Below are 17,841 nucleotides of genomic sequence, written 5' to 3' on the forward strand. Positions count from 1 at the left end.
TTGCTACCTACTTTTGGCTTTTAGCTTTTAAGTCACTTAAAAGAAGCCCATCCAAACACCCCCTTTATCTTTCTTGCAGTTTTATTTGATTTTTAAGGAAGAAGAAGAAGAGGGAAGAAGATATTTCAGGAACCCCACATTATAGAACCGTGATAGCTTAGAAATACTTCCTCAGTTTAAAAAAGAATGATCTATTTTCCTTTTTAGTCTATTTAAAAAAGAATGATCCTTTCCTTTTTTGGCTCTTCTTTAATTCCAACATTCCACGTGTCAAGTTTAGGACCACAAGATTAAAGGGAATTTTGGTACATTTGACATATCTTTAATTTAAGACCATAAGATTCAAAAGTGTTCTTTATTTTCTTAAACTCCGTGCTAAGTCAAAATAGGGAGTAGTTCTTTTTGTTGTGTAAGTGTCGTTCTATGGTACTCCTTTGACTGCAGACAACATTTGAAGCATGTAATGGAGTGCCATATCATCATGATTAGTCTTCATTTTCACATCTGCATACTACCTATAATGTTGGAATATTGTGAAAATGCTTGCATCATCTAAAGGGGGTTGTTTATCTCTAAACTTCTAATGATTAATTTGAATTATGTGACAACACATTAATACCGTGGAATTAGAGGGCCTAATTCTTGTTTCATTATAATTATTTATTCTTCCTACAAAGTGATATTTAACGTTTCTCTTTGGTTAAAAAAGGTTATTCTGCCCGTGAAATCAGAATTTCCCAGTTTCAATGATCTGATCATATAATTGAGAAAAGTGGCAATTGGATAGATTGAAGATTGTGATTTTCAGATCACCAAGAAAAACAAAAAGGAAAGAATAATCAAGTGTTAGGACATGACCTGCAAGTGAGAACGTGAAATATACTGATTATTATTTTTGGGTTAAATAATAAGCTTAATTTTTAGCCGTTGTTTGGTAATAGGTTCAGTTGAGGTGAGTACCGTGGAATCAAGTTCATTCTTGTATAACCGAGACTAAATTCTGCTTTGTCCAACCATAATGAGAAGAATAATCAACAACAACAACAACCTAGTATATTCTCACAAAGTGGGGGTCTGGGGAGGGTAGAGTGTACGCAGTCCATACCACTGCCCCTAAAGAGGTAGAGAGACTGTTTCCGATAGACCCCCGGCTCAAGATACAAGGCAGTATACAAAAGCATAAAAAGCATAGAAAATGATAAAATAACATAGGTACGACATCCACAAAACATTGTACATTGCCAAACAAAGGACACCAACGTCCACCTAATTACTGACTACGACTCATCCACACCCTTAGCCCTCTATCCTAATGTTTTTCCTCCATATCTTCCTATCCAGGGTCATGTCCTCAGTCAACTGTAACTGCTCCATGTCACGTTTAATCACTTCTCTGCAGTATTTCTTCGGTCTACCCCTACCCCACTTGAAACCTTCCAAGGCCAACCTCTCACACCTACGAACTGGGACATCCGTACCCCTCCTCATTACATGACCAAACCATCTCAACCTCACTTCCAGCATTTTATCCTCCACAGATGCCACTCCCACCTTCTCCCAAATAATTTCATTCCTAACCCTATCAGCCCTTGTGAAACCACACTCCAACGCAACATCCTTATTTCCGCCACTTTCAACTTTTGGATATGAGAATTCTTAACCGGCCAACACTCCGCTCAATACAACATAGCAGGCCGGATTGCAATTCTGTAGAATTTACTTTTTAGCTTGGGGGTCACCTTCTTATCGCATAAAATTCCTAAAGCGAGCCTCCATTTCATCCAACTAGCCCCACTACGGTGAGAGACATCCTCATCTATCTCTCTATTCCCCTGAATCATAGACCCGAGATACTTAAAACTACCCCTCTTGCAAACCGCCTGAGAATCCAACTTCACTACCATCTCTTCCTCGCGCCTCGAGTCACTAAACTTGCATTCCAAGTACTCTGTCTTGCTCCTACTCAACCGGAAACCTTTAGACTCCAGGGTTTGTCTCCAAACCTCCAACTTATCATTAACCCCTTGTCGCGACTCATCAATCAGAACTATATTATACACGAAAAGCATACATCAAGGCACCTCGCCTTGTATATTCCGCGTCAACACATCCACCACCAAAGCAAATAAAAACGGACTAAGAGTTGATCCCTGGTGCAACCCTGTCAAGACCGAGAAATGCTCAGAATCTCCTCCCATTGTCCTTGCCCGAGTCTTCGCCCCGTCATACATGTCCTTTATCGCTCTGATGTACGCCACCGGGACCCCTCTCGCCTCTAAGCATCTCCAAACAACCTCCCTAGGGACCTTGTCATACGCCTTTTTCAAGTCAATAAACGCCATGTGAAGATCCCTCCTCCTCTCTCTATACTGCTCTACCAGTCTCCGCACAAGGTGAATTGCCTTAGTCGTGGAGCGACCAGGCATAAAACTAAATTGAAAATTGATCATCCCTTTTTTAACGAATTTCAAGAATAATTGATCTCAGGAGGCAAATGTGATTGAGAAGTGTAGTTTACACATTCCTGTTTTTGTAGATATTTATCTACTTGAAAATTGAATTTCATCTAAAAATGGTTTCTTTAACATTACAGGTTCATCTTTTTTCCGTGACGACACTAGGTTGCGTGCTCTTCGCTTCCTGGATCACATGCTTGTATGGTTTCACATTTTATCCTGAGCATGCTTGCAGGAATATATGCTATATGTTTGGCAATGGTACAGTGTTACAAAGTGTAAAGTTGAGGAAAACTTTTCATTTTGTAGGAAAGAGATAACATGCAGAAATCTGAGTTTTTAAAGGCATTATCTGACATGTGGAAAGATTTTGACTCCCGTGTATTGCGTTATAAGGTTGGAAGTCATCCCTGTTTATAAGTCAGTATTCAATAATGGGGTCTTCTGTTTCTCAAATACTCCTGTTAATTGCTTTTGTAATTCTGAATGAGCGGAGAATTATAATACATTTGTATTATGATGCAGGTTCTTCCTCCACTTTGTGCGGAGCTCCGGAATGTGGTAATGCAACCAATGATTCTTCCCATGGTTCTGACCATTGCAGAATCTCAGGTATTGTCTGGTGACGATTTTAATCTGATGCTTGTTAAGCTGTTGGTCTTGACTAGCTTTTTAATCCAAAGCCCGAACTCCACCAATTATTGATACATTTTGAGTGTATGTTCGAATATGTTGCATAACCTCATCCAATGATGTAGACATAAGCTATAAAACCGAAAACAAACCTAAAGAAAGGAGATGAAGATGAAACAAACACTAAAAGGCAATAACACAATCGGATTCAAGACAAAAACACGACTAAGAACATGAAATTAAAGATAGATAGTGAGATATAACTATTACAATACAGTAGGAACCAAGGTGTGTATCAAACACCAAAACCCACTAAATCTTGCAAGAGAAACACCACACTCTAACGTTGACACAAAAGGGACTCAAACCTCCCCAAAGCACCAACGTTTCTAAGCCAATTTGCAACCCTAGTGATTCCACACTCAAGGATGCCCTAGTTATGATTTCTACTCACAAGAGAGAAAAAAGAAAAGTCTCAAAAGAGTTCACTCAATATTCATCAATAACTAATGAAAATAGAAGCCTAAAAGTCTATTTATAGTTATTACATAAAGACTAAACTACCCTTAATGAAAGGGGGCTCCTAGGGAGTGTAAAAGAAAGGCATCAAAAGACCACAATGCCCTTAATGAGAGTAGTCAAGGGGCGGCTTTGGAGTGCATGGCTCCTACTCCTCTCTTCAACTTGTGCAATGCTTTCAAATGACCTTCACTCACTTCCTTCTTCGTGAATATGTCTTGAGTTGGTTCCTTGTGAAAGGTCTTGTACTCTTTGTGTCCGTATCATCTGTTCAATCTTGTTTCTTGCCAGCTTAATGAGATTTATTGTCATTTGATAAGGTGGTGCAAGTTTCACTCTTGAAGTAAAGTTACCATGGATTCTCATCAGTCAATTACTGAACCTATTTGGTGATTTAGAATGGCTATTTGGGCTGTGAAGCAGAAAATTATAATGAGAAACTGTTTCGAAAAAAGCATGTTGCGTATGTTATCAATGACTTGAACAATTTATCATGGATTGTGTGTTCAAAAACATTGTGTATATTTTTAAATAATTGAAACACACACTCAGTTGTCAAAATGTGGATAAATCCGAAAGGATATCTTGAGAGAATTGAAATTAACTTTTTCTTGAGAAAGACAACAATATTATATATCTTTAGTACGAAGAAATCAAACTAACTTTTCATGAATAAATTATGAAAATGAAAAAATGCATGAACTGAGCTAACTAATAAAGTGATGGAGTTATATATACAAAATAATGCTAACTCACCTAGCCGTTGAGCTAATCTAATCTACCTACTTGCCATTCACAAAGCATTTTAGGTTCTAGAGATTCTATGTACATGTTAGCTTACTAATTTGGTGTTGGGGGTTTTGAGGAGCAACTTTGGTGTCCATTGAGGGGGATTGGTGGTAGAATGGAAAAGTCCAAGGGGTGGATCAAAAAAAACAAGGAAGAGAGGCGGATGAATGCTGAGAAGTATAAGTCGACGAAAAATGACGCGAAGATAATGGTTAAAATGGCAAAGACGATAACGCTTGAGCATTTTTATGCCGAGCTAAGGGACATAGGCGGGGATAAGTCGTAAAGGTTAGCCAAGGCTCGAGAGAGGAAGGCTCAAGACTTGGATCGAGTGAAGTGCATCAAGGATGAAGACCGTATAGTGCTAGTTGAAGAGGCACACATTAGACGAATATGGCAAACGTACTTTCATAAACTCTTGAATAAAGAAGGTGACGGGGACATTGTGTTGGGTGATTTGGAGTACTCGGAGAGTTGGCGGGATTTTGGATAATGTAGGTGTATTAAGGTTGAGGAGGTTAAGGGTGCATTGTGTAAGATCAACCGGGGTAAGCGGTTGCTCCAGATGAGATTCTGGTAAAGTTTTGGAAAAACACAGAGGACAGCAGGTCTGGAGTGGTTGACTTGGTTGGTTAAGTCCTTTCTTTGATATAGGTAACATCTTTGTATACATAGCAAAAAGAAGCACCTGGGGAGTGCTGAAAAGGGTAAAAAGAGGCATGAGGAGATTGTAAAAAGCTAGTCAGATGTATCATTACAATGTGCCTTCAAAATCTAGCAAATCCCCTAGTAAATTATGTTTACACAAAAAAAATAGCAGACTAAGATAATTCATCCTAAGTTAAGTTTATGTATGAAGTTGCTAGTGTCTTCAAAAAGTCTCTCTTTTCGGGTTATCCACCAAATGCAAGCTGGGAGGCCTCAAGTTTTGCTTCATGTATATTTTGGGATTGAATGGAAACTGGTTCAACTTCGTGAATTTGCAAAAGTTGCAAATCTGAATGCTTCGAAGGAACATGGGTTTGTATGACAGGGATCTCTTCAGTCTGTAATGTAGAATGATATTCTTGACTGTTTATTGATTCGTGTTTTGGTGGTTCATCAATTTTATTGGGGTATTCTGTAGAAAGAAAAGTAGTCTCGGAATAGAATTTTGCTTCCCAGGCTGCAGATTGTTGAAGGAATTTTGTGCCCCTCATTTTAACCTGAGAGGAAAGGATCAATTTGGTGCTGATTTATGTTTTTTTTTGGGGTGGGGGTGGGGGTCACGTGCATCATTTAAAACTATAAGAGGTCGGGCATCTTCCAGTTGGGACAAAGCACCTAACTTGTTTTGGCCCAATATGTTTTTTCGAGTGCGTTAAATTTTGGCCCAGGGTAAGACCCACACGTGAGGAGGACGCTGATCAGTCGCTTTCCCATTGTGCAAAGGTATGCATCTCCCTCGATGATTATTGGTACAAAGGCTGATATTGATGCATCGTTTGTCCATCTTCTTTTGGTAAATCGCCGACAATTGAACACATATTTGGATTGTGAATAGAAATCTCCATTTTCAATAGTCACTTCTTTAGGAACAGAACTTCCATCTCCTTTGATTTTAACCCTAGCCAGCTTAAAATGGTTACGGAGCTGCATCTCCTTCTCCATCTCCCACAAAATCCTCAATGGATTTGAAGTTGTTGTGACCATAAATGGAGGGTTAACCCTACAAATTTAGCCTAGACAGAGGTAAGTTTTTTGTGGGTATCGATAGCACCTATGGTGGGAGTCCACCATTGAAATTTCTTCCATCTCCACTCGCCAAACATCATTTCTTCTGCAATTGCTCTAGAGGTAAACTCCAGGGGAAACCAATGATTTAGGAAAACCAATGATTTACCATCTCATAGATATTTAGATCGTGTGCTTGCTTCCATGTGCTTTGTGACAATCTTCTCAAGTTTGATATTATTGGTAGTTCTGATGCATTTCAAGAAAGATGAATACCATACACCTTCACTGTGTGATGGACTAGAGATGTTATCAATGTGGACAACTCCTTTTTTTCTGGTTGGTTTAGCAAGTGAGGGCTCATTTAATTCCCCATTTGCCCATTTAATTCTCCTGACAACATCTGGGGTGTGTTTGGTATATAGGAAAATTTTTTCCTAGAAAATGTTATCATGGAAAACAAGTTGGTTTCTTACTTAGTTTCTCATGTTTGGTTGGTGAGTGGAAATATTGGAGGGAGGTGATTAGACATGACAAGGAGTAGTTGCAGCTTACTGAGGACATGACTCTAGATAGGAAGTTATGGAATACACGAATTAGTTTCGAGGGCTAGTGCGTGCAGGTGAGTCGTAACCAATAAATAGGAGTGGTGTAGCCATGCTAGTAGTCGTAGGGCTTTGTTCATAGGTGGGAGTTTCTAGTTAGGAGGGTTTCGGTGAGGTGTGTGCTTTTGGTTGGATAGTGTATTGTGTTATTCTGTGGGTATCTTATTTCTATTATTTCATTTTGTTTCATGTTCTATTGTGACTTTGTTTACTATCTTTTTTGTCATGGGACGGGGGTCTATCGTAAACCACCTATGGACTGCTGTACACTTTACCCTCCCCAGATCTCATTATGTGGGAATACACTGGGTAGTTGTTGTTGGTTGGTGAGTGGAAAACATTTTCAGGAAAATATATTCTATTGTTTTGTTGGTGAATGGAAAACATTTTTGAGAAAATATTTTTTAGTATTTGGCTAGAGAGTAGAAAATACTTTTAGAAAAATAGTTTTTGTATGGGGAACCAACCGACGATTCAGGGTCCAACCTTGACCCCTACTCCCGACTCGAGCACTGACCTTGTTTCTCGACCCTAACAGCCGACTACGACTTTCAACCCTGAGACTCGACGCAGACACACGATTCGGGATCAAACACCGACACCAACCCCGACACCTGACTGTGGACCCAACCTTGATATCTACCGAGACCTGACCCAATTATTGACTGACACCCGACATAGACTCCCAGCCCGTGATCTGACCCCAAACCCGAACCGGGACACGATCCTGACCCAAGACTCGACCCCGACATCGACATCCAAATTGGAACTGGACACCTGGCCCTAGACCCGACACTCGACCCCGACTCTTTAATGAATCTAACCACTTTGTCCGTAATGTCTTCCCATCCAATATTGAAGGCTAGTTCCAGAATGATTGGAACTGACCTTCCTTTCAAGTTTACAATGCTGATGTGACGTCCAAATATATTGTAGTTTCTTGACACATAAGTTCTGATAAATTTTTGCTTCTTTCTGTCCCGTCAAACCAAACATCTGGATGCTTCCAAAGATCTCGTGCTATCATAGGATTTGAAACCCACAACAAAATAAGTGATATTATCATTACTTGAAAGGACGTTGGGGGTGGGGGTGGGGGGTGGGTCTCGATAAGAGTGGCTGGAGCATTTTGAAAACTTTAAATGCCCAATCAACAGAGGTGGAGTACAATGATTCTGCCGTGCAATAACAGGATTATATTCATAACTGCTATAATTGAATGGGTATCAAGCTAATAAGTCACACCATGAAAGTCTGGGACATAATGGAGCTGAGGGTAAGGAATGGTGTATCCATTTTCGAGCACCAGTTCAAATTTATGTTGGGCATTCAACTACTGAAGCTATTTAGCTTGTGAGAAGATTGGTAAGAGAAATACTGGGAAAGATATTCATTGATCTTGAAAAGGCCTACACATAGTCCTGAGAGATGGCCTTTGGAGATGCTTGGAGTCTAAAGGTTTATATGTGGCTTACATTAAGGAAGTAAGAGAAACGTGCGATGTAGCCAAGACTTGGGTAAGAACACCAAGAGGACACGCATTACACTTCCCAATCAAGATGGGGGCTGCACCAAGGATCAACACTTAACCTGTTTCTATTTGCTTTAGTGATGGATGAATTGGCACGTCATATTCATGGTGAGGTGCCTTGGTGTTATTTGCAGATGACATTGTTTTGATTGAAGAGACTTGCGGCAGAGTTAACAATAGGTCGGAGGGGTAGAGACAAACTCTCGAGGCTAAAGAGTTCAAGTTGAATAGGACCTAAAGAGAGAATGATACAAAAGTTGTCGCTAAGAGAAAATGATTTAAGTATCTTGGGTCTTTGATCCAAGGAAATGAGGAGATTGACGATGATGTCACACATCGTATTGGTGCAACATGGATGAAGTGGAGGCTTGCATCCGGAGTCTTGTGTGATAAAAAGGTACCATCATTTTGCTCCAAAAAAAGAAGGTACCATCATAACTTAAAGCACTCTCACGTTCAGAAGATGCAAGTGGCGGAAATGAGATGTTGAGATGGGTGTGTGGGCATAGTAGGAGTGATAGGATTAGGAATGAGGATATTCGGGAGAATGTGGGAGGGACCTCTGTGGTGGACAAGATGAAGGGAGGGGAATGAGATGGTTTGGGCATGTGAAAGATAGATGTGCAGAAACCCTAGTGAGGAGGTGTGAGCCATTGGATATAATGGGGACGAGGAGATGCAGAGATAGGCCGAAGGAGTATTGGGAAGAGGTGATTAGACAGGATATACTACATCTTCAGCTTACCAAGGACGTGATCTTAGATAGGAGGGTGTGGAGGTTGCGGATAAGGGTAGAAGGTTAGTAGGTAGTCCAGCAATGTATTAGTATTAGCATATTCTTGTAGTCTTTAAGTTGGTGTAGTCTAGAGCACTATCTCTACCGTGGGATTAGCCTACTCATTTGGTCTTTGGCATTTTGTATGTTATCATCTGTTGTTTGCTATGTTTAAGTGGTCGCACCTTGTTTTTGATGTAATGGTTCCTTGCTATGTTGCTCGGACTCTTCAAAAATGTCATCGGGTGCGTGTCTGATCCTTCAAAAGTAGATCATTTTTGGAAGATTTGACACGGGTGCGACAAACTTTTTTAGAGAGTCCGACTAACTTAGGTTCCTCGTATTTATGCTTAGCTTTCATATTAGTTCTCATATTTTTCTTCACTGCCTTTTTTCCTTTCCACTACTACTATGATTTGCTTCTCTTGAGTCGAGGGTCTTTTGGAAACAGTTTCTCTACCTCCAAGATGTAGAGATAAGGTCTGCGTACACTCTACCCTTCCCAGATCCCACCTTGTGGTATTTTACTGGCTATGTTGTTGTTAGCTTACTAATTTATTTAGCTGTCAACTAATAACTCACATCTTTGCTTATATATCTGCATAGCTCTATCTTGTGTTATACATCTGAATCTAATATCCTAATGTGGTTTAGTTGGCGCTGTGTTCTGTCCCTTGAATAATGTTGTACTCCAGAAGATGTTCCACATTATGCATGTTCATTCCATAATGATGTCTTCATAGATCAAACTTATGTTTACAACAACATACCCAGTGTAATCTAACAAGTGGGGTCTGGGGAGGGTGGGGAGGGTACTGTACTCAGCTTTAGAGAGGCTGTTTCCGATGGAGCCTCGCTCAAGTAAAGCATAATAAAATCAAGTAGGAAAGGGAGACACAGCAGGAAGCAGTCATGCACATAATGTTTGATTTAGCTTGCACTGTGTTTTCTCCTTTTAATAATGTTGTACTCCAGAAAATGTACTATTGCATATATATGTCATTTTGTTTGTCTTATATTGTTCAACTTTCTTTTTTGTTGAATCTATAAAATTAATTTGTATATCAGTACATGGATTAATTCTAATTTTTTCTGGGTGAATTACTAAGACTCATCTTTATAAGCTGTGCCCTTGTGATTAATTGATTCACACCTTATGTTCATCTATTATCTAATAATTTGTTGTAGTATGACTTATTGAGTGGTCCGCTGCAGGATAAAAGTGATTTTGGGATATCGACCCTGCCAGCTCTTGTTCCTGTCCTAAACAGCGCGGCAGGTGAAACATTATTGCTACTTGTTAAGCATGCAGATCTTATTATCAACAAGGTAAGACAAAGTTGCTGCCGACTTTCGGTTGTTCTTCTAATTGTTTTTAACGATTGCAGCACATATATTCAGCAATCCTGCTCATCTTTAACAATTGCATGCATATTTTCAAACTTGTGATAGCAATGCCTCCTTAACACCTTACAAGAGGGAGGAAAAAAACAAGTAAAAAGCAAAGGAAAAGAAAATCAGGCTTGTCTATGAAGAAAGCCGAATACTATAGTTTTTTACTGCTGACAATGCCTAAAGCTTTACTTAGGCCTTTTTTGAAGCTAGGCAGCGGAAGGAATCTCTAGTTTCTCATTCCTACTTGTGTCTTTCTTGAATCCTTGCCTATATGGTGCTTGTTTTGTTATTTTTTGATTAAAGAAATTTTTATTAAGTCAATTAGTACCAAGGCAGTGATGATCCATTCAAAGATGTCTCATCCTATACTCCTTCTGAATTGGTGAGGAATCCAGCAGAATTAAAATCTCTGTCAACTTAGTTTCTACATTTTTTATAATGCCAGCAGTATGAATTCGGACTGCATCTAAACTTCATATGGGAAATACAATCTTTTACCCCCTCGAAAATACTACTATCCTTTCCTCCCAGGTAATCTATAATCTACATAATGTAATAGACCTCCATAGTTGTCTGAACCTCTTTTTAGCCTTCTGTCCCAGCCAGCAATTGAACAGCTGCTCCAAATCTCTTACCCAATGAATTCCACAAAGATTTAGAAACATGTGCCGTATTTGCCGAACAAAATTGCAAGGAATGAGAAAGCGACTGACTAATTCTGTCGTATGTTTGCACATGCTACATTTACCACAGAGAATAGTTCCTCTCTTTTGCAAATTAACTCAAATGAGGCAAGAATAATTTATGGGAATCCACCCAAAACAAGCAACTCTCTTGTTTCCAAATTAAACTTCCAGAGCCAGTTTCATTTCCCTGAATTATCTTGTAGAGTAATTTATAGTAGGAACTGGAGATTGTCCATCACTGCTGCTTTCCCAGAATAAGATATCTTATTTGCCTTCAGTTAAGAAGTGCAGTATTTAATTTGTGTAAGCTGCTTACATTCCTAGTCCCAAATCACTGAAATTTCTTAGTTAATGATAATGGACAAACTACGAGAATGAGAAATTAACTACGAAAACAAAGACACAATCGATAGATTAAATTAGATACAAGAAGATGAAATAATTAAGAACTATAGGGTGTTTCAAACCCTAAAATCCCTAATTACATTCACCAACCACACCTAATTCCTACGGGGACCAAAAGGGAATCGGAATACCCTTGAAACCACACGTTTCTAAACCAACGTTTAACAAAAGCTCACCAAAAACTCTGTCAAGAGATTTATTCATCAATATTCAACCAAAACTCAAGAAATATAGGCAAGGTCCTACTATTACCCCATGGGCCTTTTATTACAAACTTAGGCCCTAAAGTGACCCATTTTTCCATCAAAACAAGTGCAGCCGCCGCCTAGGCTCATCTGCCACGCAAATGACCACCTTCCCATGCAGGTTAGGGGCGCAGATGCCATTGGTTTGGCCACCTGCGACGCACCCTCCTCACTTGTGGCCGCAAGTGAGCTCGCATGTGGGCTTACTGTGCCATTTAGCTCCTCTTCACTTTCCCTTGATCCCTCCAAAGCCCCTTGATCCTTTTTAGATGTAATCACCAACACAACACCCTTTTGATGATAGTAGGATGTCGTCAAGTACCTCTCGCTTCATGAACATTCCTTGGAGCGCTTGGAGCTTTTGTGCTGGACTTCTAGTGAAATGTCTTTTCTTGGAGGCAACTTGGATTGCATCACCCTCTCCTTCTTGAGAAGAATTTGACCTCAAATTCGCGGGATCATCATCCTTAAGTATGTCAAATGGGGAAAGATCACACACATTGAAGGTGTTATGTACTTTTCCTCGTGTCATCAACTTAGTCTTTCTATAAGTTGTGAATTGATCCTTTCGGAGGTGTGCCCTAGTAAGCATTATCATTTATCCTCTCTAGGACTTGGAAAGGTTCATCCCTTCGTGGCATCAACTTAGTCTTTCTATGAGCTGGGAATCGATCCTTTCGGAGATGTATTCACACCCAATCCTTTGTGAAAAAGCTACTTGGAAAGCTATTTACGCCCTTTGTTCACCCTTTAGGCCACCTCTTGATTCTTCTTTTCAAGGCGAAGTTTCACCTTCTCATGTAGATTTTTCAAGGCTTTCACCCTTTTGCTTTCATATAAGCTTGACACAACTGTTAGAATTTGAGTAGGAATGTGAATAGTTTACAAATTCCTACTTGTGATGCAAACCAACTAAGGAATGGACGAAATGACACTCAAAACGGTCCACAACAACAAGAGAAATCGTGGGCCAAAGGAGTCCAAGTCTCGGCTTCAACAACACAACAATAACACGAAAACAAGGTGTAACAACACTAAAACAGCAACAATACAAGATGAACAACACAATGACAAGAACAACAACCAACGGATTTAAGATTACAAAAAACAAACACTACACGATTATAAGAAAGTAAAAGGATAGGTAGTGTGACATAAGCTATTACAAGAGCTAAGAACTAAGGTGTGTATCAAACACCAAACCCTTAAAAAATGTAATAACAATACCAACACTCTTACGTGGACACAAGAGGGATTTCAATCTCCCCAAGCACCAGTGAATCCACACCTGGTTGCCCTAGTTTCGAGTGGACCTTTTCTCACACTAGAGAGAGAGTGTTTCAAATGTTACAAGACTTACAAATATCATCAAAATCTAATGAACAAAACCCTAAAATGTTCTATTTATAGTATATTACAAATAAGATTAAAATGACCAAAAGGACCCTTTAATGAAGAATGCCAAATAGGCGCCCTTGGAGTGCAGCATAGGGACGGTTTGGGTGTGTTCCAAGCCCTTTTTTCACACTTCACTTGCACACTCCAAGTCTCGGTTTCAATACACTCACACATGCGGTGGTCGTGCATATCATCCTCCCCTTCTTAAAAAGGATTCGACCTGGAATCCATACCTTGCAAAATCAAAGAGAAGACAAACAAGCACACATCCTCATGACATGAGGGTTAGAGTTAACAAAATAAATAAATAGCATCATCATGCCACGGTGGTACACACTTGAAGTACAACCAAGAATCCTTTGTGTTAATTATGAAAAGCTTTGGTACAACATCACAAAGGAAGTGACTAGGATAAACATCAATAAATAAGGAACAAAAATCGAGACTACTACTTCCACACCCTAAGATGGCACCGGGATCAAATAGTAGAAGTAGCCAAGGACACAAGCCGAGGCTACTCTTTCTTTTCACTATAGTGCCATTCTCACAATCACACAAGACATTTATATTTAAGAGAGGACTACATTTCAAGGGGAAGGAGTTACGGCCCAAAAGTCCATCCTCAAAAAGGCATATGTCAATATTCTCATCATTTCTAGTTACATGATCTCTAGGAACAAAGCTAATAGCCCAGCTTTCATCACACACTGTTCCAAGAATCATGCACTTCTTCACTAGGCAAAACCGCAACTACATCCATTTGGTTAATACTAGCCACATTACAACTTTCTGCGTTTATAGGAGTGTAGGAGATAGCGTTTTTACCTTGTAGCTCACATGAGCTACGGCCTTCACCTTGGTGCGGGTCATGGCAGCCCACTTCTTCCTTTGGGAGCTCTCATCACAAGGTGCTTGGACAAGAGGAATTCGATTTGGTGGGATAAGTGTGGGTATCAATTGACGTAGCTTTTTAAGGTGCCGTTTGATATCGTCACAATTGTCATTGCAGCTATCAAACGTGGCATTGAAATTATTATGGCCCATGATACCTAAGACAAGATAACAACACGCAAAACAACAAACTAGTTAGCTCAAAATAGCCTCACCACACTCGCACACTTTTATTACCTCAAACATAGCTTCACAAGTGTTGTAAGCCGGCTAAGAACCTGTAAGGAGATTGAGGAGTGAATTCAACTCTTGTCCGAAATAGATTTTGGTTTGAAATTCAAACAAATCTTGTTGGACTTGAGCCAAGAAGTTACAATAATTCAAAATGACAAAAGCACACAAATAACGCAAACACGAACAAACGGACTCAAAAGCTAACTGACAACCTAGTAGGAGATTACTAGCTTGTCAATTAGTATTAGAACCAACAAATGAAACTAAAGAACAAGAAAATGAAACTAAGAAATCCAAAATTTAAGCTTAAAATTGATGCATGAACAGTAAAAGGTGACATGGCAGTCCACTATTGGTTGCGGTTTTTATCAAGTTTTTATTTTCCAACTTCAAGTCTTGATCAAATTACAAGTTGGAATTGATGAAAATTTTTTTAAGGAGGGAAATACAAGTTTTAGAGCTCTTTTACAAATTCAAATTCAAGACTTGACTTTTCTTGTACGTCTCCTTAAAACATGGTCCTTAAATCATGGAAGGTGGTTGAGAAGTGATTGACAAGCCTTTGGTGGTTGTAAAAACTTTCAAGACGATCAAGTACTACACCTTTTTTCCTTTAACTTTTTGGATCTAAAGTTCACTTTATCTTTAACAAGGTTTGAAGGTGGTGAAGAACATCAAGAACAACAATAACAATCACCACCAACAACAACAATATCCGAACTTCCAAGCTCAAAACAACATCATATACGGTCACACTTTGTCCACAACAACAACATTAACAACATAAACTTAAACTTAGATCTAGATTTCTTTAGTATTAGAGATGAAGAAGCTAGCACTAGAAACAACAAAACAAACAAAATGACTCCTAGATCGAGAGTCAATGCTTCGGCCAAAGAGACACAACAAGAGCAACAAACTCTCTCGGCCGAGAACAAACTCAAGAACACTACGTTTTTTTTTTTCAACAAACAAGCCCAAGATTGGTTTTGTTGGAACAAAATCAACCACAAGCTCTGATACCAAATGATACAAATCGATCTACGAAATGCACGAAAATGGCTCAAAACAGTCCACAATTCAGTGGAACCCGAGGACCATTTGAGACCAAGTCTCGGCAGCAACAGCAACACCACAAGGACAAGATAACAAGGTGTATATTGCACCAAAAAACAACAACAATACGTGATGAACAAGAAGATAACAATAACAACAACCAACGGTTACAAGATTTCAAGAACAAACAACACTACACGATTATAAGAAAGTAAAGGGATAGGTAGTGTGACATAGATTATTACAAGCACTAAGAACTAAGGTGTGTATCAAACACCAAAATCCTTATAACATGTAATAACAACACCGACACTCTTACGTGGACACAAGAGGGACGTCAATCTCCTAAGCACCCAACGTTTCCAAGCTAAGAACAAACAACACAAGTGAATCCACACTTGGTTGACCTAGTTTTGGGTTTGCCTCCTAAAGAGAGAGGGCTTGTGTTTCAATGTTTTCAAGACTTAAAAATATCATCAATAACTAATGACTAAAACCCTAAAATGTTCTATATATAGTATATTACAAAGAGAAGACAAAGTGACGAAAAGACCCCTTAAGGGAGAGGCGCCCTTCAAGTGCAAACATAAAGGCTATTTTTGTGTCTTAAGGCTTTCTTTCACACTACATTTGCACACTCCTTTGGGCGGATTCAACACACTTACATACGTCCATCTTCGTGATCATGCCCGTATCAATTAGTTAGACATTAAGAATGCTTTTCTGCTGGTGATCTTGAGGAAGAAGTCTATAAGGAGCAACCACCTGGTTTTGTTGCTCAGGCGGAGTCTAATAGCCTTGTATGTCGATTGCTTAAGTCACTCTATGGTTTGAGACAGTCCCTTTGAGCCTGGTTCGGGAAGTTTAGCACAGTAATTCAGGAGTTTGGCATGATTCGTATTGAAGCTGACCATTCAGTGTTTTATCGCCATTCTAAACCTACTCTGTGTATTTATTTAGTCATTTATGTTGGCGGATATCGTTATCACCGACAATGATCAAGATGGTATCACTAATTTGAACCAACGTCACTTTAAGCATTTCCAGACTAAAGACCTCGGTGGACTGAAATACTTTCTAGGTATTGAGGTTGCTCAGTCCAGATAAGGTATTGCTATTTCTCAATGCAAGTATACCTTAACCATTCTTGAGAAGACAAGAATAATGGGATATAAACTCATTGACACTCTTAGGGATCCAAGTGCTAAACTTCTACGAGGATAGGGAAAGCCACTCAGTGATCATGAAAGGTATAGGCGGTTGGTTGGAAAGTTGAATTATCTCACAGTGACTAGACCTGACATCTCTTTTCTTGTGAGCATTGTAAGTCAGTTTATGACTTCCCCCGTGATAGTCATTGGGACGCAGTTGTGTTCGTTTTTGCGATATGTAAAGTTTTCATAGGTAAAGGATTACTCTTCGAGGATTGAGGCCATGAGCATATCATTGGATGTACAAATGCTGATTGGGCAGGATCACCCTCTGATAGACGTTCCACATTCAGATATTGTGTTTTAAGAGGTAATTTGGATTTTCGAAAGAGCAAGAAACAGAGTGTGGTTGCTCGATCTAGTGCGAAAGAAGAATATTAAGCAATGGCTGCAACAACTTGTGAGCTATTTGGATCAAACAGTTGTTGACAGGACTAAAATTTGGATAAACCAGTAAGATGGAACTTGTATGTGATACTCAAGCAACTCTTCATATTGCATCTAATCCAGTGTTCCATGAGAGAACTCAGAGAAAAGATGCTCTCAGGAGATATTGTTACAAAATTTGTGAAGTCAAGTGATCAACTTGCAGATATCTTCACCAAGTCCCTTACTAGTCCTCGTATTAATTATATTTGTAGCAAGTTAGGTACATATGACTTGTATGCACTAGCTTGAGGATTGTAATGTAGTGTACAAAATCCTACTTGGAAAAGAATTTTAATGTAGTGTCTATAAATAGGGCCTCTATGTAATAATTTAGATATAACAACAATCCAATAATATTTTCTCCAATATTTCTCACAATATCACTAGACAAAGGGTTGAGATCTAAGGGGTCAAAATAATAAACACATTAAAAAAGGATCATACCAATAGTCGAATGAATAACTCTATTATAAGCAAATTCAACTAGAGGTAGCATAGAACCTAAGGTTCTATTCACAACCTCGGTTTGACCGTCGGTTTGTGGGTGGCCTGAAGTAGAGAATAGTAACTTGGTGCCAAGCCTGCCCCACAATTCTTTCCAAAATTGACTAAGAAAGTTGGAGTCCCTATCATTTACGATGGTTCGGGATATCCCATGTAACCTGACAACATTTAAATGAACAAAGATTCAACATGGGGAGCATTAATCACACTTGTGTCAAGAATAAAGTGAGCTATTTTTGAGAACCTATCCATAACAACAAAAATGCTATAACCTATCCATAACAACAAAAATGCTATCTTTCCCCCTTCTTGTCCTTGGCAAGCCCATAGCAAAGTCCATAGATATGTCAAACCAAGGGCATTAGG

The 17,841-nt window shown here is 39.3% G+C and overlaps 1 protein-coding gene across 1 annotated transcript in view; it reads left to right on the top strand.

Moving 5' to 3' along the window:
- Positions 1 to 17,841, top strand: part of LOC107847273 (SCY1-like protein 2 A) — a 91,222-nt gene that overhangs the window by 37,320 nt on the left and 36,061 nt on the right. The window contains exons 6-9 of the mRNA XM_016691466.2: positions 2,594 to 2,655; positions 2,766 to 2,852; positions 2,982 to 3,068; positions 10,237 to 10,350. Of these exons, the coding sequence (XP_016546952.1) occupies positions 2,594 to 2,655; positions 2,766 to 2,852; positions 2,982 to 3,068; positions 10,237 to 10,350 (350 nt within the window). The remainder of the gene's footprint in view (positions 1 to 2,593; positions 2,656 to 2,765; positions 2,853 to 2,981; positions 3,069 to 10,236; positions 10,351 to 17,841) is intronic.

The sequence above is a fragment of the Capsicum annuum genome, chromosome 11 (genome assembly GCF_002878395.1).
Source record: "Capsicum annuum cultivar UCD-10X-F1 chromosome 11, UCD10Xv1.1, whole genome shotgun sequence".
Taxonomy (NCBI): Eukaryota; Viridiplantae; Streptophyta; class Magnoliopsida; order Solanales; family Solanaceae; genus Capsicum; species Capsicum annuum.